The sequence below is a fragment of the Perognathus longimembris genome, chromosome 11, assembly GCF_023159225.1.
Source record: "Perognathus longimembris pacificus isolate PPM17 chromosome 11, ASM2315922v1, whole genome shotgun sequence".
Classification (NCBI taxonomy): domain Eukaryota; kingdom Metazoa; phylum Chordata; class Mammalia; order Rodentia; family Heteromyidae; genus Perognathus; species Perognathus longimembris.
In genome coordinates this window covers 35,121,482-35,148,830 of record NC_063171.1, presented here as the reverse complement: position 1 = coordinate 35,148,830, position 27,349 = coordinate 35,121,482, and the positions used below count along the sequence as shown (strand labels likewise).

General features: G+C 45.6%; 2 protein-coding genes across 5 annotated transcripts in view; one reads left to right on the top strand and one right to left on the bottom strand.

The window, feature by feature from the left end:
• The window catches only part of LOC125359028 (carboxyl-terminal PDZ ligand of neuronal nitric oxide synthase protein-like), a 287,746-nt gene extending 268,381 nt beyond the window's left edge, over window positions 1–19,365 (top strand). For all 4 annotated transcript variants that reach the window (XM_048356477.1, XM_048356476.1, XM_048356480.1 and 1 more), the window contains 3 exons: window positions 1,366–1,518; window positions 14,883–15,210; window positions 15,919–19,365. In XM_048356477.1, coding sequence (XP_048212434.1) covers window positions 1,366–1,518; window positions 14,883–15,210; window positions 15,919–16,417 — 980 coding nt within the window. In that variant the 3' untranslated portion in view covers window positions 16,418–19,365. The remainder of the gene's footprint in view (window positions 1–1,365; window positions 1,519–14,882; window positions 15,211–15,918) is intronic.
• On the bottom strand, window positions 6,340–10,017 carry Spata46 (spermatogenesis associated 46). The gene is made up of 3 exons (XM_048356481.1): window positions 9,226–10,017; window positions 7,407–7,520; window positions 6,340–6,879 (listed from the first exon to the last, which is right to left on the bottom strand). The coding sequence occupies exons 1-3, from the start codon at window positions 9,326–9,328 to the stop codon at window positions 6,353–6,355; spliced, it is 744 nt and encodes a 247-aa protein (XP_048212438.1). The 5' UTR covers window positions 9,329–10,017; the 3' UTR covers window positions 6,340–6,352.
• Window positions 19,366–27,349: the final 7,984 nt, after the last annotated feature.

Below are 27,349 nucleotides of genomic sequence, written 5' to 3'. Positions count from 1 at the left end.
GTTCTGGAGAACACATTATTTCCCTACAACTATGAGGATACTTTCTTGGAATCCTGACGTGGCCTTTGTATTCCAGTGGAAAAAGAACATCAGTCTTTATTTATACTGTGTTATACCTCATGTGTTATAGAGTTTCAGGACAGACCATACTTTGGCTACCTTCTATCACACACACAAATTTGATTTTAAATGCACTTGGGAGTCTATGCTGCATGCTTATCCAAGTTTCTATTTGAAGGGGGCCTGCTGAGCACCTCCTGGGTATCATGCTCTTTGTGAACTGTGCAGAAAATTTTAACAGTTTGGTAGTTGTCTCTTGCACTATATATTTCACAACTCTATTGTGTAGAAGAAGCTGGTAAAAGTTGGTCTGTTTAGATAAGGTAGTATAGTAACTGTGACCAATAGCTCTGCTGGTCCGTGGCACGTTACTTCCCTCTGAGCTGAGATGCTGCCTGTACGCCCAGCCACCTCCAACCTGGACTGGTAAATGGTAGGATACACATCTTCAAGCCTTCATCTTACACTAACCCCTGGATTATTCACATGCTCACAGTGTGTGCTGCCTGAAGACTAACAACTAACCAACCAATCATCTATTGTGCCAGAACTGTGATCGATTTAAATATATATATATCAATTTAAATATATATATGTATATATATATGATCTCATTTAGTACGTTGAATGTTAGATATTGTTATACCCATCACACAGATGAGGAAATAGACTCCAGGTGGTTAAGTCACTAGTTCTAGGGCACAGGACTGACAGGGGATGGGACTAAGATTCATACTGAGGTCTGATTACAAAATTTATATTTTCCCAACTCTATCAGTCATTTCTTTAACTATGCCATGAGCTATCCTTTGGTCCAGCCCACAGACATTCAGGTCAGTAAGTCTAGGGCAGGGCTGAGGCTCTGCATCTTAAGGAAGCCACTGTGCTTCACTTCTTTGCACTGTCCATTCTTGGATTGTCCAGACTTTTAAATGCTTAGACCTGCTCTGTCCTAACTAAAGCCAACCTACAAAGTTACTAAAGATAGTAAGATTTACTGTCTGAACAGGTACCTTTTTACCATCACACAGTTCAAGGCCTTAGCTGAGTAGCCTACCCAAACCATCCTCATGACCCTGCCTTGGCTGCCCTGAGGAAGCTCCTCTTGCAGCCAGGTGCATCTGGTGGGAAGTGGTATTGAGTGGGTAAAACCCTTAGGAGATGCTGTGAAATTGGTCAGGAAAGCCTCCTTGCAAGGTTGTCAGAACGCAGGCCGCCCAAGCAATAGGGATTAAATGAGTACATGTTTAGAACCTGATCTAATGGCACCCCTTTTTCCTCTACCCCCATCCTTTGTCTCTGCAGTGGGCTCCCAGGACAGCTTGCTGGAGATCACCTTCCGCTCTGGAGCCCTGCCTGTACTCTGTGACCCCACGACTCCTAAGCCAGAGGACCTGCACTTGCCACCACCAGGCGCGGGCTTGGCTGACTTTGCCCACCCAGTGGGCAGCCCCTTAGGTAGGCGCGACTGCTTGGTGAAGCTGGAGTGTTTCCGCTTCCTTCCACCTGAGGACACGTCACCCCCTGCCCAAGGCGAGCCACTCCTGGGTGGCCTGGAGCTCATCAAGTTCCGGGAGTCGGGCATTGCCTCTGAGTATGAGTCCAATACAGATGAGAGCGAGGAGCGAGACTCATGGTCCCAAGAAGAGCTGCCGCGCCTGCTCCATGTCCTGCAGAGACAGGAGCTGGGTGACAGCTTGGATGATGAGATCGCCGTGTAGGTGCCAGGGTGAGGAGGTGGCAGAGGTGTGTGGAGGGCCAGAAGCTAGCAGCTTCCCAGGTAGGGAGCACCCTACAACCCAGGAGAAGGTAAAGCTTCAGAATAAGATCAGAATGTCACTTTGGAGGATCAATAGGAGACAAAATTGGATTCTCTGAGGTGAATCAATACGTGCTTTCTGCTTGTGGATGCAGGGTGATGGAAGCAGGGTCTTCTAAAGGAGAAGGACCCTTATCAGAAATACAGGCTTCTGGAATACCTGCTACACTGTCAGGACCCTCTGCTCTGTCATATGATGCCCTAGTGCCCCCTCCCTCTTTCCCTCTCCCTTGTCCAGACCATAAAGGGAAGCCATTGGTACCTTCTCAGGTACTTTGTTTTGAATATCAGGATGCTATAAGTTGCCTAACCCTCCCCTAACCCTCTGAGAGAATTCCTTCTCCAGGCCCTGGCTGAGATTGTAGAAGCTGAATGAGCTCTGTGCTAAAGCCAGGCTGTTTCCAATGGTGTGAGTATGGAATTGGGATGTGTCACAAATCACTGTCAATAAGCTATTAGAAAAAACAACAACAAACTATTAGAAGAAATTGGGTCCAAACATTTTTTCTTCTAGCTGAATGTTGGATGTTGTTTCTAAGGGAGCCTAGGAGTCTGAGAGAGAGATAGGCCTTTTGCTGCCCAAGTCATGTAGGTCTAGTTCTTCAGCTTAGAAGCCCTGCCTGCCTGCCTCCTGCCCACAGCCCAGCTCCTGTAAATGGAGACTGGGAAGTGCCCTTCATTCAGGCCTCAGGGCCTGAGCTGGGCCATCTGAAGCTTTTGCAGCACTTTGAATCTGTGAAAGCCTCAGAGTCCCAGAGTTCCCTGCCTTACCTCTCAACCTCTTTTCTCCACTGGGCAGATTGATGTTTTTACTGTAAAAAAAGAAAAAATGTAAGGATGGAAGGAAAAATGGGTGCAAGCTGATAGCTGAAACTTTAATCCACTTTTTAGAATCACTGCCACTGAGATCAGGGACCACAGCCATGCCACCCTGGCCCATCTCTGGGTGTGCATGCTTTGAACACCTGTAAAAAGTGCAACTTCTATCATCTAGGCCCTGCCTAGATGGATCTCTGTTCAGTAACAGACTGAATTGGCCCATTAGGGAAACTTTCTTTGTCCCTGGAAGACCTTTAGTGGTTAACAGATTCTCCGATGCCTCGGAGAAAGCTGAGACGTGCTTGAGTCATATGTTCTGAGAGAAGATGTCTTTATCCTGGACAATGAGCTACAGACCAGACTGCAGTATTATTAGAAGGCCAATTGATATGGGTACAGTTGTCCAAAATGGAGCGCTTAAAATCCAGCTTTGGTATGGAATTTATATAAATGCCATCACAGCCTTTTCTTATAGACACAGTTGGATTTCTTCTAGACCAGAAAGTCCAAGTTAAAAGAAACAAATTCAGCTTTACATTAGCCCTCCCTGATTTATCAGAGTAGAAATAAGAGGGTGTGTATGTGTGTGTGCCTGTGTATGTGTAAGAAAAGGCACTGGCATGTTTGTTAGCCTGTAAGAAGTGACTGAGAAAAGACAAAAGGGATCTCCAGGGTGTTCGAGTGAATAATAGATTTGTGTGTTTTTTCTTACATATAGTTTGTTGGAGAGGAATGGTTCTGTTTGTTACATGTGCTAATTAGCTATTGGAAGTAGGTCCAGATACACAGAGAATGTGGGATTATGAAACTAAAGGAGAAGCCATCAGGGGTCTGGGTTAGCATAGCCTACTGGCCTACTAGATAGCTTACATCATCCTAGCCCAGGGCTCCCTGAGACTGAGACCTTTGAGATTTTCAGGATTTGAGTGTCTAGGAAAGTAGAAGGTATGATTTCTCAAGGCCCACCTTCCAGAAGCAAGAGCTAAGGATAAAACTAGAGGTCAATGGATTAGGTATATGAACTGTAGATGGAAAAGTAGGTTAGGACAGGAGAATGGGTAGGAAAGATAACTTCTAAGAGTCTTGAAAATGTTGAAAGGAAAAGAAAAAATAGAGGTAATATTAAGGAACTGAAAAGACTAGTTGATGCCGACTGGGGACCCAGTTATGTGATGATTTGGCACCCATTCAAGACTTTTATTGTCAGTTTCTGCCTTCAACTCTAACCTTTATCTGACTCATACCCTCCCTGGAGTAACATTCATGGGTTGCCCCTCTCCTTAATGTACTCAAATCTGTACAACTTGGTGCATAGTGATGAGAGATGAAGAACAGATTTAGGGGCCTTGCAGGGTCACCAAACACCTACCCTTCACTGGAGCTACTGAAGAAGAAAGGGAATGTTGCAGACCTGACTTGACTTCTCAGCAATGCTTCTCTGTCCTCCTCCCTCCTTGCTTCCTGCTCTGCTAACTCAACTCTGCCTTCCTCTCTTCTACTCTTCTACTCGGCCCTATATGGAGGACATGTGGACACCAGGGGTGCAGACCTTGTTGGTACCTACCCCAGCCTGCTCCAGGTGCCAGCAGACTCAGGCACACAAGGACTTATAGGTGCAGAGCCAGGATGGACTGCACAGGATGGACTACATATGGGACTGAAAATTGTGTTTCTTATATTCCTGCTTGTATCAATGCTATCTGTAAAACCTCTTTCAAGCCTCCCTTTTCTCAGCTGCCTTGTTTAGGAGTTGCATTCCTTTATTTACTCTTTGCTTGACTGCTTCCTCCCTCCCCCTAGTCTTCTCTTCCTAAAACTGTGTGTCATTAACTCTGTTGGATCAACTCTCTGGGACAAGATTCTGTTAATGTAAGTGCACTTACTCCCTGGATGTTGTCACTAGCCTACTGGCTTTTGCTAAATAAAAATCTTTCTTATTTCTAAATGCCTTTCTATAGTCTTTTCTTGCTTCCTCTATTTTACCTGCTCCTACTGTCCTCCTTCCTTTACCTGCTTCCCAACCTGGGCAATATCAACTCTGTGACATGGTTTAGAAAGGATACACATGCTCTCTGGAGGATGGAGGAAGATGGCACCTCCACTTATGGCTTCTGTAGACCAGCTTTAGAGAGTCAGATTATACCACTTCTCTCAATTGGGAATCATTTTGCTTATAAATGAAGAGACTCCTGCCAGAGTCCAGGTGGCTTTTCTGGTTAAGAAACACTGGCTCAGAATGAGGACTAAAAAGATGCCCAGTCATTCCTCCACTCCCTCAGGGGATAGATGCCTAGAAATGATGTCATGGTTGCCTAGAGACCACCTGACCTCAGAATGGACAGGTGATGACCTAAATGCCCCAGATCCTGAGCCTGAAAATAGGCAGTCTTGGACCCTGGCTATATGTGAGAGGAACAGAATGTATGAGAACAGACATTGGGAGTGCAGGACCAGGAGTGTCCTTACATTAGTCTTACAGCACATGAGGGACAGGGTTTTGAGCCCAGCTTTTGTCTCACTCTGGAGGGAATGAGAGCTACTTATGATTTTAGCAGCTCAATGACAAGGAAAATTTGACTGCAGGAAGAGTTACTGTGTACCCACTGAAAGGACAGAGGGCCCACTCATAGGCCCACTCATCAGGGAGGCAAAGACTAAGGGAGGGATGGGGCCAGGTCCTTGATAGGAAATGCCTCACAGCAGTGAAAGGGCCCACAACCACCATGGAGCTGAAGCCAGGAGGAAATCAAACCTAAAATAGGACCAGCAAGTGTTCAACCTTTCTTCTTTTTTTAGCCCACATAATGGACAAAATAGGCATCCTTGCAGCATCTGATGATCACTCTTTTCAGTGTCACATTTTCAGCGAGGTTTGTGCAGAAATGGAATAAGGGTCAGGCTGTCCACTAGGCACATTTACATGATAACAGGACAAAACTGCAGCCATGAAAAGATGTCCCCTGGGTTAAAAGTGATCCTTTTCTGCTTCAGCAAGAGGTGCCTATTTTGAGTGATGATGCTATATGCAGGGGAGATGGGCCCATACTCCTCATCTTTTTCTTTTTTCTCAGGAGTATAATGTCCTCTGCATTCTCCCTCTCATATGTTAGCATTTAGGAAGCCTTTCAAACTATAGGGGTGGTTCTTCCTGGAAATAACTCCTTGTCCCCACTATGGGGCAGGGACTGCTTGGATAGGCCAGGATAGGCCAGAACTACAGCAGTATTTCTCAGGATCTGAGCTGCTTCAAGGGTCACCTTGAAGGTTGGTTTGGCACAAGTGGTCAGGCTCCCACTCTAGAGTCTCTGATTCAGTAGGTCTGAGTGAGTCCTGAGAAGTTCATGTCTAGCCAATTCCCCTAGGATGCCAATTCTGCTGGTCTGAGCACCTCACTTTGAGAATCACTGTCTTAGAGGATATTCTCAAACTTCGGGTATTGTTTTTATTTTAGAAAAAGAGGAGGGAAGGGAGGTGGCTCTAGTGTTGCTAGGCAACCACTAGATGAAGATGATGAGAACTCGCTGGATACAGAAAGGACAGCCAGTGGTGCAGGGTGACCTCAAATTTGACAGGAGGCTGTGACTAACTGATTTATTGGCATCACTCTAGAGACATAAACAGGCTTCATCTCCTATTTTCAGGTGTTCAGCAAGACTACTTGAAGGCCTGGCAGCTGCCTGCAGAGAGCCTGTCCCCTTGCCAGGCCTTCTGCTCCTTGCCCCAGAGGGTTTTGAGCTTGCGGTAGTATACCTTGCAACTGAAACCTTCTTTAAAGCCCCCCTTGATGTGGCTCTTGAGGGAATGCAAGGTGGGGTACATGCGGCAGCAGGCTGCACACTTGTAGCCATTCTGCTGGGCCTGGTGCCATTTGGAGGCTGTTATGATGTCCTGGGATGTGATATAATCCGTGGAGTCTGGGCCATGCCTGCATTTCTTGGTTGCCTCTCGGGAGTATGTGTTCTCTGGGGAGGAAGAGGATGAGCAGATGCTCTCAGTCATATCTTCAGGAAGGCAGTTGTCACCTCTTCCCTCATCCCTTTCCACCTCTGGGAAGCTGTAGGCCTCCAGGTGGCTCTCTCTGTCTGTGCATACAAAGTAGCTATAAGGGGAGAACCAGGGCCGGTAGATGGTACAGTTTCTCCTCAGCTGCTCCCCGTTCTGGGTGTCCCCCAAGGTACAATCTGCAAAGAAAAGGGCTAGGTCTTAGTCTTGGGCTATGGACAGGGAGCAGTGAAGCTGGGATAGCTGGAAGCCATCAGCAGTTAGCTTGACCTGGGATAACCTTATTGGCAGTTGAAAGTGGACCCATGATGGAGTGGGAAGAACAGTCTAAGGCATCATCACCCCTACTGCTTTTTTTTTTTCTATTAGTTTAAATAGCTTTTAGATATATGGGGAGGTAGGCCTCTCTCAGACAGTAAGCCTTGATAGGTTTCAGGTCCTTCCTTCCCTAAAGATACCTTGTCCTCGATTCAAAGACAGGTGAATGAGACTTCCAGTCTCATTTTTCTCTGCAAAAGACTGAGAGATGGGAGAGGAAAGGAAAGAGGCTTCTATAGGCCTGTGGACTTCTGTTACAGGAGGAAGGATTGGATAAGAGGCTGCAGGGGAAGCAGTGCATGAGCCAGCTTGCAGGTTCCCTTCTCTTAGGTACGTAGCCCCTGTCCATTTTCAGCTTGTTCCCACCCAGAGTTGGAAAAGGCCTCACCTGGTGAGGGCACTGTGTTATGTACCCCATGCCGGAGAGCGCTGCTTTGGTACTGGGGTGGCAGGGCCTGAGCTGGGCTGGAAACCTCACTGGGTACTGCTGTCTTTGCAATGTCTGTGTTATAGAAGAAACACTATGGTGAGCTCAGCAAGATTGGGGATTCTCTTCTTCAGGCTTCCTGAGATATACCTAAAGGCTCACCTGCATGTCAAATTATCTATCCCAGTGTTCAAACAAAACCATGACCAGCTAAGCAGAACTATTCTGCATTGGCATGCTAAGGAATTACAAATAGAGCTATTTCATTCAAACCTGAAATGTGGCCTAGGTTGAAACTTCTCTGCCTGACCCTCCCCTCGCCTGACCCTCCTGAGGCTCATCACCCATGAGAATTTACTCTGAGACACAGATTCCAGAGCAGAAGCTCTGGTCATGGGCTGCATAGTCATGTTGCATGATCCCTTTAAGGACAAGAAGCCTGGTTCTCCAGCTGAAACATCACAGCCAGAGAACTGTCATGTGGGCCTGGAGTATCTGCTAATGCTTTGATAAAAAAGCAGAACTGAGTTTACGGATTAGCTCAGTGGTGAGCCAAAAATGCATGAGGCTCTGGGTTCAATTTTCTGCACTTGTGATTATGGGAGGAATAGCCTGAAATCCCAGGGCTCAGTTTGGGAAATAGGTTTAAAAAAAAATAACAAGTATACAGCAAATGTATGTTTAAGAGAACCACCCCACAGAAAAGTACTTCTTAAATCTTAATGTGCATGGGGATCTTATTAAAAATACGTATTCTGACTCAGTGGGCCTGAGGCAGGGGTCTGAGATTCTACGTTTTATCAACTTTTCCTGTTGTGGAGGCTGTGGGTCCAGGGACCACACTAAGAGGCAAGTTCTCATTGTGTCCACCTTTGGTCCATAATGTGCTCAGCCCTACTGCTTAGCCATCAACTGATAGTTTGATAAGTCTAAGCCTTCTCCAGCTCATCAAAGCACAGCTAGCACGAGAACATACTCTTTTTTTTCTTTCTTTCCCTTCTTTTCTTCCTCCCTTTCTTTATCTCTTTCCTTCCTTCCTTCCTTCCTTCTTTCCTTCCTTCCTTTCTTTATTTCTCTTTCCCTTTCTTTCTTCCTTTCTTTTCTTTCTTTCCTTCCTTCCTACCTCCCTCCCTCTCTCTCTCTTCCTTCCTCCCTCCCTTTCTTCCTTTCCCTCCCTCCCTCCCTCCCTCCCTCCCTCCCTCCCTCCCTCCCTCTCTTCCTCTCTTCCTTCCTTCTTTCTTTCCTTCTCTCTCTCTCTTTCCCTTTCTTTTTCTTTTTGCTGGTGCTGATGCTTGAACTCAGGGCCTGGGCACTTTCCCTAAACTTTTTTGCTCAAGGTTAGCGCTCTACCACTTGAACCACAGTTTCACTTCCAGTTTTTTTGGTGGCTGATTGGTGATAAGAGTCACAAAGACTTCCTGCCTGGGCTGTCTTCAAATCTGGCTGGTCCTCAGATCCCAGACTTCTGAGTAGCTGGGATTACAAGAGTGACCCACTAGCACCTGGCCAAGAACAAACTCTTTATGTCGACAGGCTACCACTATGCGATTTCACTAAACTATTAGGGAAATAAATTTGACCAGAATGTTTCTCTATTTTTGCCTTGCCATACATTATAGAACAGCAAGAATTATTTGCTAGGAATGTAGTATTTTGAAAAATTACTTTTTCCACATGTTTAATTTGTCTGTCTCACTCCCAGGTCTAAACTGATCTGATAGAGAACAGGAGTAAAAGCTTCAGAAAACCTACATCTTTCCCTGGTGACACCAGAGTTTACCTGGCAGGCTGGTGGCATGAGGAGACATAATGTCAGGAAATGTGTTCAAGACAGAGGAAGAGATTCGAGGTCCAGAGATGCTGAGGAGTGAGAAGTTCTCCATATTCTGACCACAGCAGAGTATGGAATTCACCTACTTGCTCCCAAGAGGCTGGCCAGGTTGTCTAGACGATAAACATTCTAAGTGCAGTTGACATCACAAGGTCACATGATTCTATTCACCAGATAGGTTACCCATTTGAAAGGTGGATACTGTCTTTTGTATACTATTTTTTTTCCTTTTCTTCTTTTAATTATTAAAGCTGTTTTGACTTGTCATTTCTCAGTGGCCTGTCCTGACTAAGAATATCTGGAAAGAAGGAAGAATTTAGTAGAGCTGATAGTGCTGATGCTGTCTGCTTCTCTTTTTTTCTTTATTATTATTAGCACCTTTGACATCACCAACATCACTGTTGCTACTGCCACCACCACCACCACCCCTAGTTCTGGGAGCTTCCATCCTGTCAGAGTTATTCTTATGCTTTTCTCTATCTTTATTTGCCTTACCACTGCCACCAAATATCTTTGTGGTTTTATTTTACTTTGTCCTGTTTTCTTTGTTTTTGTGTTTAGTCTGGGGCACACTATTTATATATGTTTTGAAAATCAGTTCAAATTTATAAAATTCACAAAAATGGCCATGTGCTGGTGGCTCATGCCTTTAATCCTAGCTAGCTACACAGGAGGCTGAGATCTGAGGATCATGGTTCAAAGCCAGCGTAGGCAGAAAAGTCTATGATTCTCTTACCTCTAATAAACTACTCAGGAAAAGCCGGCTCAAGTGGTAGAATGCTAGCCTTGAGCACAAAGAGGCTCAGAGACAGTGCCCAGGCCCTGAGTTCAAGACCTAGGACTAGCAAAACAAATGTACAGAAATAAAATGAGTACAAAGAACATTCCCATCCTCATATACTCTATCAGATTATCCTAATACTCCACTTTATCATTCTAGCCACCCCCCTTCCATATGTGAGTAGGTTTATTTAATTTCTATCTGAACTATTTGAAGGTAAGTTACAAATGTTATGTCCTTTTACACCTAAATTCTTCAGCGTATCTTTCTTGAGAACAGGAACCAGATTTTGTTTCCATGTCCACTAGTTCTTTTCAGCAAGTGGCACAGATGGGTGGCTCACCCCATTTTACTCATTTGAAGTCAGTTTGCTGGGGAGATGGTACTGAACAGAGCTGCCTGTTCCCTCTGTTTCATCTTGCCATATGGCAGTCCAGTACACTAGTGGGGTATGGAGTGAAGAAGGAAAGATGATTGTGATGCTTGGGAGAGAAGAAGAAGTTGCCCAATCCCCATGATCATAGCAGATATGAAGCCAAGCTTTTACATTTAAATGGTGATACATTTGTGCTAGGAGGGAAAGGCACAGCCCACTCTTCCCCTCCTGTCAAAGTGGTGAGAGTGTCTGGGTACTGTGTGTTCGCTTCTGCCCAGAAGAGCCAGACTTGCCTTCCCACCTGTATTTATTCCCAGCACCTAAACATTTGAAGAACAGGAGAGCATGACTTTCCTCTCTCACGTCCTTCTTTAAAACATTAGAATGTGGGGGCTGGGAATATGGCCTAGTGGCAAGAGTGCTTGCCTCTTATACATGAAGCCCAGGGTTCGATTCCCCAGCACCACATATATAGAAAACGACCAGAAGTGGCGCTGTGGCTCAAGTGACAGAGTGCTAGCCTTGAGCAAAAAGAAGCCAGGAACAGTGCTCAGACCCTGAGTCCAAGGCCCAGGACTGGCAAAAAACAAAACAAAACATAAAACATTAGAGGGCTGGGAATATGGCCTAGTGGCAAGAGTGCTTGCCTCATATACAAGAAGCCCTGGGTTCAATTTCCCAGCACGACGTATATAGAAAATGGCCAGAAGTGGTGCTGTGGCTCAAGTGGTAGAGTGCTAGTAGCCTTGAGCAAAAAGAAGCCAGGGACAGTGCTCAGGCCCTGAGTCCAAGGCCCAGGACTGGCCAAAAATAAATAAATAGAAATAGAAATTCTTGGGGCTGGGAATATGGCCTAGTGGCAAGAGTGCTTGCCTCATATACATGAGGCCCTGGGTTTGATTCCTCAGTACCACATATACAGAAAATGGCCCGAAGTGGCGCTGTGGCTCAAGTGGCAGAGTGCTAGCCTTGAGCAAAAAAGAAGCCAGGGACAGTGCTCAGGCCCTGAGTTCACGGCCTAGGACTGGCCAAAAAAAAAACATAAAACATTAGAATGTGTTAGAATAGCACTGCTGAAGGGTATTGGCAGTACCATTTTTGTCACTGTGTAGAGAGTCTGGGAGTCAGGATAAGTGACTTCTAATTCTTTCCTCCATGAGTGTCCCTGTATAATATGACACATTTTCTGCTACTTGGTTTCCCCAAATTGTTAATTTGGACTCTGAGTTGGAGTGGATGAATGTCTTAGTGGCTATAATATAATGATTGACCTAGGGAAAGTTGTGTACTTGTGAAATGCACATGGGACTTGGAGAACTTAGAAATTTTTCTGCCTTGGTCCATCACATTCCATCCCTCCCCCCACTGCCAACTAGTTACTTGAGATACAGTTAATGTAAAGGGTATTCAAAATATTGAGGGAGGTTCAGTGCCAGTGGCTTAGAACTGTCATCCAAGCTACTGAGGGTGGAGACCTGAGGATCACTTTGAAACCAGCCCAGTGAAGAAAAAATCCAGAAGTGGAGGTACAGTTCAAATGGAAGAGCACCAGCCTTGAGCATAAAAGCTAAAAGAAAGTGCCTTGAGCTCTAAGTTCAAACCCCAATAGTGCCCACGCGCGCGCGTGCACACACACACACACATACACACAGTGAGAGAGAGAGAGATTTGAAGGGTCAGGATTTAGGAGGCTGAATTAGTGTTTCTTGTAGAGTTTTTAAAGCATAGCCTTATTTTGGGTGGTGTTCTGAAGAATTTATTGGAACCTGGTCACTTTTAGTAGTAGGGCCTCTGTCTTGCATGAGAAGCCTATCTTGTGTGTTGTGGTGGCTCAAACAGAATGACTCTTCCACAGTGATTGTTCAATACATAAAATGTGCCTTTCTCTTGTTTGCTTCCCACCTGCTTTCCGAGCCCTTTTCTCGGACAGGTAAGATACCCTCTTTCTTGTAGATGACTGTGTCCCCAGATACCCCCCTTTGTTGAGTGTGTGCATGTTGGGGAATGCTCTTGGGAGAGCCACCCAGCTGGGATCTAGTCATCACACTGTCTTCCATCACCATTATTTTTGGAATCACCATTCCTCCTGTCTTGAGGCAGGAGGAACAGGGTGTGGGGGCTTTTAGAACCATCATCAGGAAAGGAACTCATTGTTCATCCCTCAGATATGAAGATAAAGGAGGCCTGTCTTGGGCTGGGGATATAGCCTAGTGGCAAGAGTGCCTGCCTCGGATACACGAGGCCCTAGATTCGATTCCCCAGCACCACATATACAGAAAACGGCCAGAAGCAGCACTGTGGCTCAAGTGGCAGAGTGCTAGCCTTGAGCGGGAAGAAGCCAGGGACAGTGCTCAGGCCCTGAGTCCAAGGCCCAGGACTGGCCAAAAAAAAAAAAAAAAAGGAGGCCTGTCTTGAGTCCACTGAAGAAAGACAGTTTCTCCTCATATGACCTCAACAACCCACAATCACTCCTATAGAGGGATTTTGAATTGTTTTTGTAAATATAAAAAGATTTGGGAACAGTTTTTCCTATATCTTAGCTCATTGTGCAAACAATTTTTAAGAATACATATAAAAGTCAAATTCACTTAAACCCATTAAATGCCTGCTATTCTGCAAAATCCCTAAGCCAGGCATCATAGAAGATAAAAAGCACTCTGGATTCTTGGACCTCTTGAGAAGCTTACCATTTTCTTACAGAGACAAGGTAGATTTGCCAGAAAGATTAAGGCAGCAGTAGATAAAGAGCATGAGAGGTTACCTTTCCATTACTTAAGCATGCAGTGCATTTTGTAGACCACATTATGAAGAGTAGAAAGCAAGTGATACAGGTAAATGTCACATAATCCAAAAGTTATTTGTTATAAAAAGCATATTTTAAAAATAATAATGGGGCTCATAATATACAAATCCCTTTGACAGGAGGTTTTGTACTTTAAAAAACAAATGTATGTGCTCTGAAAACACAAGGAAACCTCCACAGAAATGTCAAATCTAGGATTTACTTTTTCTTGGTGATCCAGAAACTTTCTAGAATTGGGAACAACAGTGCAGTTGTTTCATATCTATGTAATTTTTGCCTATTTGCAAAAAACTTTTTCCTTGAGTAAGGAAAATGATATATGTATGAGATGTAATAGATTGTGCCAGAGCGGATGGCATGGCAAGATACACTCTTAGAAGAATAATCAGAAGTTGGTAGTCCTGCTTGTGGGAAAGACTGGAAACTCCTATTAGTGTGGTGGGTATACATGTTCCTTTTCCAAGATTGAAAGTGGGGCAATTGATGTGGATATCCTAGCCCCAGTCTCAAGGCCCAAAGTAGATCTGATTGCCTTGATGACTGAACTGAGTTTTCAGGTGGGAAGAGGGTACCCAGCATATGGACATGGCAAAGAGCTTGGAGCTCTGTCCCTTTCAACAGCAAACTTTGGGACTATCACCTTGTTCTCCACAATTGTCTATCTGCAAAATGGATATGGGCAATGAAACTCAAGACACTTACTGAATACCTGCTGTACACCAGAGCCAGGCTAGATGCTAAAGCAACAAAGATGGACAAGGCATAGCCTCTTCCTTACAAGTATTTACAACTCAGTAGTTCTGTACCCAGCCTTTGGGTTAATTATTCAAGCCAAAGTGAGATCTCAGAGTGAAGAACCATTTTCTAGGCACATTTACATAGATAGCACTCCTATGAACTAAGCAATGGAAAGAGCCTTGATCTCAGGCTAGAATACTAGAGTTCTAGTTCCAGCCCACCAACAATTAGTGTGACCTCAGGACTCACCATTTATTACTCAGAATCCCTTCCTCATATAGGAATAGCCTTCACTAAGGATTAAGTGAGCTGGGGTCAGTCAGGATCCTCCTACTTCACCAGCAGCAAACACCTGTCTGTGGCACACTCTGGTTATGATCCAGCACCTGGCCTCTCTGCATGTGAGCTGGCCTGCCCTCCCAAGTCCCACCGCAGGAACAGCTGCCTTACTCTCCATGGGGAAAACGTGCTGCTCTTGTGGCTTGCTATCTCTGCATGGGCTCCTACTCCAGAACCTCAGTCAGGGGGCTCAGGCTCAGCTTGTGCACACAGCAGTGGAAAACTGTCACATTTCATTGTTTCATCCTCATTTTCTCCCTACTTCCATGATCCTGCTGATCCCATGGTAAAGGGAATCTGAATCATGGAGGCTGACTTAAAGGAATAAGCTCACCTTTTTATGACTTGAGTGTGTCACTGATTAACTTGGGTAGGGCAGAAGTGGAATTTCTAGTCCTATGCCCCACCAGGAAAACTTCCCTGGAAAGTTCAAGCGCACCTTTGTTGGTACTCTCTTGAATGTTTCCAAGCTTGGGGTGAAGTGTAAAGAAAGAAAAATCGAAGTGATGTGGCCCAAAGGCCTACTTCTCTGTACTAAAATGCCTTTCTCTTTTTCCCTTTGTGCATAGTGGACCACAGCATGTTTGAGAATTTGAACACAGCTCTTACTCCGAAGCTGCAGTCCAGCCGTTCCTTCCCACACTTGTCCAGGCCTCCAGCTCCCAGTTCTGCCCCCTTGGGTTCTGCAGAGTCTGGAGGGCCGGGACTGAGGGTCGGCAGCAGCCAGCACCTCAAGAACCTGGGCAAAGCCATGGGGGCCAAAGTCAATGATCTCTTGCGAAGAAAAGAACCTTCAAGCCTTGGTAGCGTTGGGGTGATGGAGATCAACAAGACAGCAGAGGCCCAGCTGGCTGCTGTGGCTGATGTAGCATCAGGGCCCTTCCTGGAAGATGAAAAGTGAGTTTCACACCTACTCAGTATCCCACTCAAACTCCCGTGTGTCCGGGGAAGAACATCCCTGAGGAGTAGCTATGAAATTGTTAGGTGAAGGAAAAAAAAACAACAAACATGTTCATGGAAGTCAGCATCCACCTCCATACCAATACATGACCAGAGAAAACCTACTTAACAGCTGTTACATCCTTATCCCTGAGCCAGATAATCAATGTATCATCTAATCTCATACTCATACAGCCCAGATGACTCAAGTTCAGAGAGGTGACATAAGTAGCTTGGGGCCACGCATTTAGTATTTGGCAGATCTGGCACCAAACCCAAGTGTTGCCTGGTAGCTCCCCAGATGGATTTTCCTGAGAACCACTGTCTCGCACTGAATACTCACTGGGAGGGGGGGATGAAGGCTGTCATACTTTTACCTCCTTGTAGCAGGTCCTTTCCAGGCTTGGTTCTGAACATGTGGGCCTCAGAGGTGATGCCCTCTGTGGGGCTCACAGCATAGGTTCTGAGCTGACACAGCTCCTTGGTGATCCCAAGGCTTAGTTGCTAAAATGTATTCCCTAAACCCAGAACCAGAGCCCAAGGGCTGAAGTGCTCATTGAGTGGATGGGTCAAAGGTCCAGTTGGAGTAAGAGAAGAAAGAATGTGGTGTGGACTCATGTCTTACCATCTGTAATATGTATATGTTTATTTCCATCAACCTTACAGGTCAGTCCCAGAAACATTCCCTCGGCTGGATCCACCACCTCCCATAACCAGAAAGCGGACCCCACGTGCCCTGAAGACCACCCAGGACATGCTGATTTCACCACAGCCTGTCCTGAGCAGTCTAGAGTATGGGACAGAGCTGCCATCTGGGCAGCCCCAGGACTCCCCTCCCACTGCCCAGCCTGTCTCAGTGGAAGACATTTCACAGCCAGACACTACCATGGAACTGGGTGATAGGGACAATGATCTGCCTAATGGTGAGGTCTCCAGGTCAGTCCCTGACCTGATAAACAAGGACAGCCAGGATGAATCCACAATCAAGGCAGCTGAGCACAGAAGAGCCGCCTCTTCTGGCCTCATTGAGAGGAATGGCCTCAAACTCAGTTTGAGCCCCATGAGCCTGGCTGAGTCCTGGGAAGACTACAGTCCCACTTCTCGGTCACGAACCTCCAGCCTTGACAATGAGGGCCCTCACCCAGACCTTCTCTCCTTTGAGTAGAGCCTCTTGTCTTCCCTGCTGAACATCCTCTTCCCTTTTCATTCCCCTCCACTGCACACACAAGCCCTTGCCCCTGCTCCATGCACCTTTTGTCTTCCTTGTACAAGAAACCAGCTGAGAGCCCACTTTCCATTCCAGGTGTTTCAGATCCAGAAGTATCTGAATAGTCCTAGCTAGAAAGTCTGTCTGAAGAATGGTAAAAAAAAAAAAAAAAAAAAAGACAGGGATGCCATCTCTGGAAGCTCCTCAGTATTGACTGCAGCCTTTGGCTACTGGAGCTCAACTGAAGGCCCACCTACCCAGAACGGTGGCTTGGGTAGGAACTCTGTGCCCATGTCCCCTAGGCTATGTATTCTTCTTCCCCATGTCTGGGTTCCTTGTCTCTCCTCCATATTGAAACAGAGGCTCTCTGCGTCAGGGGAAGTCTGGGCAAGGAATGATGCGCTTGGCTTGATGATGGGGCCTGGCCTGGAAAGCTACACGCCTTTACCACAGCTCAGCCATGCTCCTCCTGGCCCCAAGAGAGCACAGGATCCTGGTTGCCATCTTTCCTCTGTCATTGGAGTAAGGCCAGAAGAGGTCCTTACCAAACCTGAGGCCTTAAGGGCTTCACCGAGGTGCAAATCCTGTTACCAGAATTCTCAAGGTTTTCCTCATCCAATTAGAGGTTCCCCATCTGGAAGAAGCACTGGGGAAGATGATGTGACAAGCTATGCCCAGCTTGCTGTGTGGTGTGTGTGTGTGTGTGGAGTGCATGAGTGTGCATATGAGACCATAGCTAGGCAGAGGCAGCAGAGTATATTCTGATGTTGCTTTGCTATTGTTCTGAGAGGAGAACCCAGGAAGGTTTGTGTGTGGTCTTGCAAGAGTCAGGAATAGAGGTCATGGAAAAGGAAGTAGAGTCGGGACAGTGCAGTGTGTCATTAGGGATGAGAAAAGCTCCTCAGGGCCACCCCGAAGCCAGGAATGAAGCACGTGAGAGACTGGAATGAGATGAGAATTGTGGAGGCAAAGCACTTTTCATTACGTGGCAGGTGCTTTGTGCTTGTGCTGGAAGTTGCCTGAGTTTCCTGCAGTGCTGGGGCCCCCTGGAGAGGCCTCCAGCCTGCTTCTTCCTTGTGGACATCCCAGTGCTGCTCCACTGCTTTCTGCCGTCATGATCTGTGTCAGGGTCCAACAAGGTTCACCTTACCTTAACTGGTTCCTGCCCTCCTGAGTTAACCTGCTTTTCTGTTCCCACCAGGAGGCCTATTGTCTTGTCTTCCGGTGGCCAGGATACCCTGTGGTGGTCCCCACTAAGGGTAGTTGGTAGTTGGGGTGGGGGGGGCTGCAAGAAGACTATCCCTTTTCTTAAACAAAGGATCTATAGCTGCTGTCTTCTTGATGTGATACCTGTAGCTTTCCCTTTTCTGCTCATTATTTGGCTTCCCATGAGCTCTGGGACACCCCCCCCCCAAGGACTCACCCCCAGTTCAGCACAACTAAGCCCACTGTGACATAAACCATTTATGCTAATTCCTCCAAAACTGAAGATTCCCTCAGATGTGGATGCTGTTTTGCATTCTTGCTTGGGCAGTAGTTCAGCCTTGTCTCTGCCCTCCCACCCCTTCTCTATGATGCTGTCTTCCATTGCCCCAAAAGCAAAGGTTGGCTAGCTACCTCATACTAAGTCCTGTCTCTTCTCCTCAGATAAGGGTTCGTTCAGACAGGCCCTGGTGGAGTGAGCAGAGCTATAACCCCATGTGTAGGTCCTGCCTTCCTCCAAGAACATCCCGAGGATAATTGCTGTCTGACCCTGAGTTTGGAGAGGAGCATTTGATGTCCTGTGAATTCTTCCAGTGATGTGGGACATTACCCCCAAACAAAGCTAAGCCTGTAGGGGTAGAGACTCTCAGCACTGTCTGAGTACAAGCTCTCCACACCAGAAGGCCCATTTACTTCTTTGACAGGATCAGAAACTCAGCAGGTGCCTGCAGTCTGGGGGCTGCTGGTCCCCAAAGACCAGGCAACACAGTAGCCATAGCACAGATGGTGCTAGGCTTGCTTAAAGTACCCAGGCTGCTGTTAGAATTCGGGCCTTCGGAGGCAAGATTAGCCAAGGGATTTCACCTGGTTGGCATACAACTACTGCTAGGTGAAGAACTACTAGAACTGAAGAACTACTAGAGTTCTTCAGAATCATGTCTGACACTAAATAGGGACCATAGAGTTCTGTACCAACTTCTAGCTGCTATGTCTCAGTCATCTCCTTCCTGTGGGTATGATACTACCACCTTGGGAGACCAGCCAGCACTGAATCCTAAGATGCTAAAGATAGAGTGCCTGGTACCAGGGACAAAGTACTTCCCTGGGTCCTGCAGGAATGGCTACTGATGACTTCAGCTCAGACCCCTCTCCCCTCAGAAGCCCTACTTGCTTTCCTGTGTACCTCCATAGTCTGATTGTAGCATCAGCTAGGAGGACCCTATGAATCCATCTTGCTGAGCCTAGCTTCTTTGGCACCGTGGCCTTCAGGTATCCCAGTTCATGTAAGGATAGAGAAATGAAAAATGAAGCGCCTTGATTTCTCTGCTTCATTGTCTTTGAACAGGGCCAACTTAAAGAAGTTGGGCCCATGGAATCTTATCTCTGTGTTTCTCCTCAACTCTGCTCTAGGCATGTAGCCATAGCTTTATTCTGATAGGTTACCAGGTGAACTTCCAGAATCTGACAGGAAGATGATGGCCCCTGTGCAGAGAGAACCGAATCTGTGAATGCTGTGCCTGGGTGACGGGTGACAGGAAGTCACGCATTTGTAATCCATCAGTTTCTAAAGAACACATTTGGACCCAGTTTGGAAAAGGAAGAAGATTTCAGATCTATTCTGAGTATGTTTTAGAGAGTTCATATTTATATTTTTAGAGATGTTCTGGTAGAAGGAAATTGCATAATAAAATGATTCGGTTGCATTTGTGTTTTTCTTTTCCTGACTGATGGGGAGTAGGGGTTCCTGGAGGCTGGCTGATGAGGTAGAGAACATTGGCATTTTGCTTTGTGAGCCTGGAAGGGTGAGAAACAGAGGGAGGTGGAAACATGAGGAAGATGGGTGCTACTGACAGACCTCTAGCTGAGACCCATGGAAGGCAAATGACTTAGGATATGCCATCATCTGTGTCCCAGACTGGCAGACCCGTGTGAGTGTGTCCTGTTCCACTATGGCTGCTTCAGGGACATCAACATGATGTGCACAGGATAGACCCTCCATGGGAAGAAGCCAAGAGGAAATACAAATGCTCGATGGATCATGCTCTAGGCCACAACCCCTTCCGCCTAGAAAGGGTGGGAGTGTGTTCATGTATGTTCATTCCTCCCAAGAGGAACCGAGTGGCTATCAGCACCCAAAGAATCATCATTAGTAAGTGTCAGCAAAATACCCAACATTACAGACTTCTGGGAAATTATTCCTATGGCTCCCTTGCACTGGAACAGCTTTGCTACTCACTAAGAAAACATGGCTTGGATAAGACTGGCTGGTGCTCCTTCGCCCCACTGCTGTCTCAACCCTTTGTCAGGTCCTAGGATCCAGAGAACTTATAGAAGAGAATTGGCTAGACCTTTAATTTCCTTATAAGGGAAAAGATGGAGCCTTTCCCATCTAGCCCTCACATTTGCTGTGATGACGGCCAGAGCATGGACTCCTTAGTCCAGGCAGGCGGGATACAGGGGCTCCCTTCTCTGTGTCCCAGGCATCCTTGGCACCAAAGTCCTTAGCCCATTCTGCCTAATTCCATTTCCCACAGAAGGTTCTTCAGAAGTGGTGCGAAAAGAACAACTGAGCTGTCTCTAAGTCCGCTTGCTCCACAGTGGGGCGCAGCATAGTACTCTGGGAAAGCAGGAATAACACAAAAAACCCAATCTGGTGCATTCTATGCATTGGAGCGGGCATTGAAAATACTTACAATGGCAACCTTTTTCTCGAAGCTTGTGCTCCAGTGACCATTCTCCAGTTGTTCTTGTCCATTGGATGGCTTTGAGATCAGCTTCTATAGTCAATTCAGGTGTGAAATGTGCCTGCAACATGCCTTCCTTTCTCATCATTTATACAACACTGTTACGTTTAGCTTAAATTGTATGAGATTGTGAAACAAAATAAAATAATTCTGAGGCAATTTTGAATTGTAGAAATATATGTACACATGTATATGTATATATGTGTGTATATTATTGTCCAGGGCACTGTGGTGACATTGGTGAGAATTGAGACAGGCACCTCTCTCACCTCGTTGGCAGTGGACGAGAATGCCATCATACCTGCCCTCCAGGTATTATGCTAACCGGATATTTAGAGTGCCTCAGAATGCCAGAAGACTGGCAGTCCATTTCAAACTAGGACACTGGTCATTTCCTTTGGGCTTACAGCAGTAAAGAAAACTGACAACCAGAAACCACTCAGAAATCCACCTCATTCCCAATGTCTGTGTGTTACTGCTAGGGAGCCCCAGTTAATATTCAAAGTCTGTGGGATTAACTAATGTAGGATTGGAAACCCAGAGAGATTCTTCTTTTCTCCCGCTTTGGAATCTCTTTGAGGTGAGGGAATCCTAGGAATGTCTCAGAATTCTGTGTGCGTGGACTATTTCCCCTCGTCCCACTCCCATGACACTGAGTGTCCCAGCACAACCTGGCCACGGTGATAACACAGCAATCTCTTTCAGACACTGGCCCTAAGGATACTCTGCAATCCATTCACCCAGCAATACTTTCTGCTGGACCCACTCAGATTTGGAATACATCCTCCAATGTTCCGCACTATGGTTCTCCTGTGGCAATGGGAACAAATAAAGTCCAGAAAGTTCTTGTAGATGGACCCCTGCCCCACCATCTCCCAGAAAGCTTCATAAGTGCTGATTCCATGTCTTTCACCTCCCAAACTTTAAGCCATCCAGTGAAAGCACCATGGAGCTCTTTACCCCTCCAGAACCCTCCTCCCTCCTCGCTGCCATTTGCACAAGGGGTATGCAATAAAAACCCAGATTCCACCACTGATTTTATCCTAATGAGAAAATTCCTCCACTTTCTGTATCTAGGGGCTGACCCTCTTGAGATACAAATCCTCTTTGTGTCCAGCTTATCTCCAGCTGCTGCCATGATAAATAGTCCAGCTCAAGGGAGTCTGGGGAAGCTCTACCCCCAGACACTTGGTTATTAACCCAGACAGAGAAGCAAGCTTGAAGAAATATTTAAGGACCAGTTCACACACACCAGGCTACATTCTCTCATGGGAGTTGCCCATGGAAGGAATCTGTCAATTAGAGAGAACAGGAAATATTGCCAGTGGTTTTTCCTTTGCAATAGTTTTAAGAAATAATAAAAAAAAGCAACCTCCCAACAAACAACAACTTGGGGTGTGTGTGTGTGTGTGTGTGTGTGTGTGTGTGTGTGTGTGTGTGTTTAAAGAGTCAGCTGTTTCTCATGCCATCTGCTTAGCTACCTTCTTCCTGAAAGTATCCCTCCCTGCTTGTTCCCTTATCTTTTCTAAGTTTGGGTTCCTTCTATAACTCTGCTTGACTTGGTCTGATGCTTAAACATATCTGAATATTCAGCCTGGACCATAGACCAATTCACAACACCTCTCTGGCTTGGGGAAAGGTTTGGGATAGTTTAGGCACTGTAAGGAAGTGCAGGGAGTCGCCTGACCTTTTGAGATGGAGGAGCATGAACTCTATCAGCTCTGTTGGAAGGCTTTGGGCTTCAGGATGATGGAGAAGCTCCCTCTGTGTCCTGAGTCTCCAATGGATAGACTCACTTGATGAACAGAGAGGCCCAAGACAAGTCTCTACTACCCATCTTGCATTACTTTCCTGGCCATCTCCTGGTCCTGGGCAAACTCTGCTGTTGTGTTCTCAGTTTCAATCCTGAGTCCTTTTCATCAGGATGGATTAACAGACCTGGAAAATGTTCCTTAAACCTAGTCAAGGTATGACATTTCTAGGAGTATGTCTCCTGGAGAGGCTGTTGTGGCCATCTGAGGAGCGACTTCATATTTAACATGACTTGAAGGTGAAGCTGGAGTCAGTGGCTCTGCCTGCGCCTCTCTCTCATCAATCCATGACCCTAGATGGTACACATCACGGGTTGGGGGTCTTGCTGGGAAGCCCTGGTGAGGCATGAGAGAAGAGGGGTTCTGTGCTCTCTAGATCACCACCCAGCCTACTTTACTAGCTCCACTGGCCACTACTGCCAGTCTGCTCCAGCACCCCTCAGCACCCCTAAACTGCTCAGAATTGTTTCTACACAATAGAATGCAAGGCAGTGCCTCTGCCTAGGCCCATTCTCCCCTTCTTTATTCTGACTTTGACAAACTATGTTCATTCTTCCTTCAAATGTTAACTCAGGATTCCTTTCCTCTCTGATCCCACCCCAACCTTATTCTGCTTTCCCAAAGCATCCATCGTGGCACTTGTTTGTTATGTGATGTTCTACTAGCAGCCTCATTGTGTCTCTCTTCAAATCTCTGAGCAACTCTAGGCAGAGACTATGCCATCTTCTCTAACACTTGATCTGAACTAAACCCAATGTTCAATGTTTAATGTGTGGGACTGGTATATACTAGCACTAACAGCCTTAGGGTCTCTACCCACAAGAAGCCTCTTTGTGCCTTCTCACAATATAAAACAACTAGAGCTTGACTTTGGTAACTGCCTTACAATGTTCAAAATCCAAGATTTGTGGGCTGGAGATATGGCCTAGTGGCAAGAGTGCTTGCCTCTTATACATGAAACCCTGGGTTCAATTCCCCAGCACCACATATACAGAAAATGGCCAGAGGTGGCGCTGTGGCTCAAGTGGCAGAGTACTAGCCTTGAGTAAAAAGAAGCCAGGGACAGTGCTCAGACCCTGAGTCCAAGGCCCAGGACTGGCAAAAAAAAACAAAACAACAAAAAAAAGTCCAAGATTTGTTTTTTCTGCCAGTCCTGGGGCTTGAACTCAGAGCCTGGGCACTGTTCCTGGCTAGCCCTGATGGCCTAGGATTCCAGATCCAAGCATCAGACTTCTCTGCCACCCATAGCTCTCATTTATTTCCATTTCATACACTAGCCTTGCAAATAATTCCAGGAATTGTTCATGGCTTAGAAAAGACTTGTGCAGTTTGACCTTCTCCAAGGATAAATGAAAGTTCATTGAACACTGAATATTCATGCAGAATTTAGAGACCCATTCCCTAGGCCCCACATTTTACAGAAGAAGAAACAACAAAGGGCACATGCGCACTCAGGCACACACACACACACACACACACACACACACACACACACACACACACACACACACACACACACCGTGCCTGCATCATCTCCCCGAATCCCTCAATAACTCTATGGAGTCAGTCACTGCTCCCATTGTGTAGATGGCCCTGATCAGAGCTTTTTAGGGATTTTAAGTCACCTATCCATAGTCACTACCCTAAGTAACAATGCTGACAACAGTGCCTCCTGAAATTATTCATTATGAGGGGTTTTGGCAATCTACTCTGCTTTGCAAGAATTATGGCTTGAACGAGAAGCAGAAATCAGAAGTACTTCTCCTGCAAACTCAGAGAAGGCTGGCTCACACACTAATCCTGTTATTGACACTGGAGATTAAACCTTCTGTTGGGAGGTGAGTAGTTTGGAAAATACCTGTCAAAGGGCTTTTTCAGGTTTTATAGCTACCTACCATAGTTACTACTCAACAGTGCTTGAAAAAAAGGAAGGCGAGGCTCTGATTTTCTTAATGAATGTCTGACACCTAGTGGGTAGAATAAGGCATTGCACCTTCTGGTTGCTTCTGCAAAAGGAACATTTAGGGAAATGGTAGCATTAATTTATAAGATAAATGCTATCTCCTTTTTAGAGAGATATTTATTTTCCATAAGATCATTCAGAAAATAGTAAATGGAGGCAGGAATAAGAGACATGACATTTAGTACCTAGAAATTCCAAATGGAGAGAGAAAATAAAAAGGAAGAAAGTCTTTGTGAAAAGTGACAATTCTCCAAAAGTAAAGATTGAAATCCTGATAATGAAATGACATTTAGAGTTTTAAACAAAATAGGGAAGAAAAAAATCATAATTAGACACATTACAGTAAGACTTAAGATCATTTCTAAAAACGTCAGTAAAAGTAGAAAAGGAAAAAGGACATCAGCTATGAGAGAGATCCAGTTTACAATGGTCATTTTGGTGAGGAACTTATACAATGAATGGCTAATGACAGTGACTTAACATTTTTAAATTGTTTTAATAAATTTAAAGAAAAACATTGAATTTACTATGTAGTATAGTGATAATTAAAAATGTCTAGAGCCTAAGGTCTAAAAAGTAAAGATATGAGGCATATCAAAAATGCAAAATGTGGGGCTGGGAATATGGCCTAGAGGTAAAGTGCTCACCTTGTATACATTCAGCCCTGGGCTCGATTCCTTAGCACCACATAGGTAGAAAAGGCCGGAAGTGGTGCTGTGAAGTGGTAGAATACTAGTCTTGAGCAAAAAGAAGCCAGGGACAGTGCCCAGGCCCTGAGTTCAAGCCCCAGGACTGGCAAAAAACAAAACAAAACAAAAAAGAGAAAAACGTCAGGCAAAGAAAGCAATGCTGATGGTATCCCAATCCCAGATCTCAAGCTTGATAATAGAGCTATAATAACAGAAACAATTTGGTACTGGCACAAAAATAGGTCCAAAGGTCGATGGAACAGAAAAGGGAGCCAAAATGTACAGTGGGGAAAAAAAGAGCCTCTTCAATAAGTGGCTTTGGAAAAACTATGCTCCCTCATTGTCACCATAGACCATTATCAAGTCAAAGGGGATCAAAGTCCTCAACATCAGATCCAAAACAAAACTACTGCAAGATGGGAGTAGGAGAAACGGGCACAGCAACTAGGAGAGACACTCAAAAAAATGGGATTATATCAAAATAAAAAGTTGGAGTGTACAGGAGTGCCCATAGGAGAGTAAAAATCTTATACCCACAAATATACAGCATTACCAAGCCACATCCCTGCCACTAAGTGACTGGTGCCTGAATGGACCTGGAGAAAGGGAGCATGAGTGAGTCCTTCCAGGCAGTGCAGAGAAGGTGTTGGCTGTATAGGAGACTGAGACCTTATCCATTACTAACCTGTACGTATTTCTATCAGTCCTGGATTCCCTGTCTCCAGCTGACCCAATAAGGCATAACAAAGAGATTGGTCTAGTCTATATCTTGCTGCCATCCACTCACAGACAGTCAAAACAGACCTGGAGAAAGGGAGCGATTTGTCCAAAACCACAAAACTACAGGACAGACGCTCACAGCTCTGAACTTGTTCTGAGCACTCTTTTCTCTGTTTGGGGCTACTCTTATGACTGACTTGTGGAAAGGAGGATGTCAACCATGATGTCTCTCCTTGACGTTCAGCAAGTCCTGGACAATAGGCTAAGCTGTTCCATTCCAAGAAGGGAGAGGGAGAGGTGAAGAAGGACTTTGGAACGTCTTCTGGATTATCCAGGGAGGCAACCATGATGTGAGAAGTGACTTCTTTGATGATGCTGGACAGAAGATTTTCAGTTATTCAGAACAGATGAGTCTCAACTGTCTACTAGAATTTGGTGTACCAGACCTACACCTGTAAGAGAAGTGGTTGCTGCTCTGAGCTGTGCTTCATCTCTTAATCTAACTTGCTTTGTTTAGTCTTCTTATCTTCAAGGCAAGACATCCACATAATCATTGTTCTCTGGAAGAGGAGAAGCAAAGGACATCTATGAGTCTGGACACCTAGAAGTCACATCAAGCAATCCCACTCAAGGAGCACAGGTACAGAGAAATCAAAGGGACATCTTCAAAAGCTAGAGTATCACTGGGAGCTTTTTTTATGGCAAAAATGAGAGTTCTTGGCCCAGTGCCAGTTTCTCACACCTGTAATCCTAGCTACTCAGGAGGCTGAGATCTGAGGATTGTGGTTTTAAGGTAGCCTGGGCAAGAAAGGCTGTGAAACTCTTATCTTCAATTAACCACCAGAAAACCAGAAGTGGAGCTGTGGCTCAAAAGTGGTAGAGTTCTAGCCTTGAGTGAAAAAGCTCAGGGATAGTGCCCAGGCCCTGTGTTCAAGCCCCATGACTGAAGGAGGAAAAAAAAAAAAGGAGAGAGTTCTTGTAGAAGCTAAACCTTAGTTTCTAGGACCAAATATTTGCATTTATCAATGGTAGGCCTATGCTTTCCTCAGAATAATTATTATTTTATTTTATGACACTTATTCTAAGCTCTAGATATAATTGCAGAGGTAAAGAAAGTGGAGGGAAAAGGTGAGGTTGATGGGCAGATATGGGCCTTGGGGGGCTGAGTATTTCGAGTTCCCTCTGCCAGTGTTCACCAAGCATGGGCTGAGTAAAATGCCTTGAGGATCATCTGTGATATTATTTATCCTGGATTTGTAAGTATTTTATCATTGTTTAGACAAATGTTTCTACCACCCAACCACCTCCAGCAACACATCTGGATTTGCCCAAGTGTTGCAGTATTGCTGCTTTGTATGAGCCTGAATTCTCTTAAGTTTTTTTTTTTTTGGGGGGGGGGAGGGGATAGCAGTCCCCTGTCTGCATCTGACCTACAAACCATAATTGTGTTTCTATCAGGTATCTGCTCCCTTGCAGGTGGTGACAGGATAGAAATGATGGGGTGGGAGAGGTTTTACTTTAGTTATTAAAATTCCATCCTTCATCTTGTTGGAGAGATACAAAGCTTAGTGTAGCTGCCTAAAAGGGTTCTTGCTCCAAACTGAATGGACTAGGTGTGGGGTAGGGGGCATCTCCCTGAGAACTCTGTCCTTTCTCACTCTTCATAGGATGGGTTCTCACCACTGTCCTCTCCCAATAAATGCAGTCCATTTCAAGGAGGATGTAACCACACATTTCCCACATGAGAAATCAAGATTAAA

Excerpts from the sequence above, each read along its gene's own strand:
- Spata46 (XM_048356481.1), bottom strand. The coding sequence starts at position 9,328 with ATGGAGAACTTCTCACTCCTCAGCATCTCTGGACCTCGAATCTCTTCC. Across the intron at positions 7,521-9,225 it reads TCATGCCACCAGCCTGCCAG|ACATTGCAAAGACAGCAGTA; the intron begins GTAAACTCTGGT and ends TCTATAACACAG. Across the intron at positions 6,880-7,406 it reads TAACACAGTGCCCTCACCAG|ATTGTACCTTGGGGGACACC; the intron begins GTGAGGCCTTTT and ends TTTTCTTTGCAG.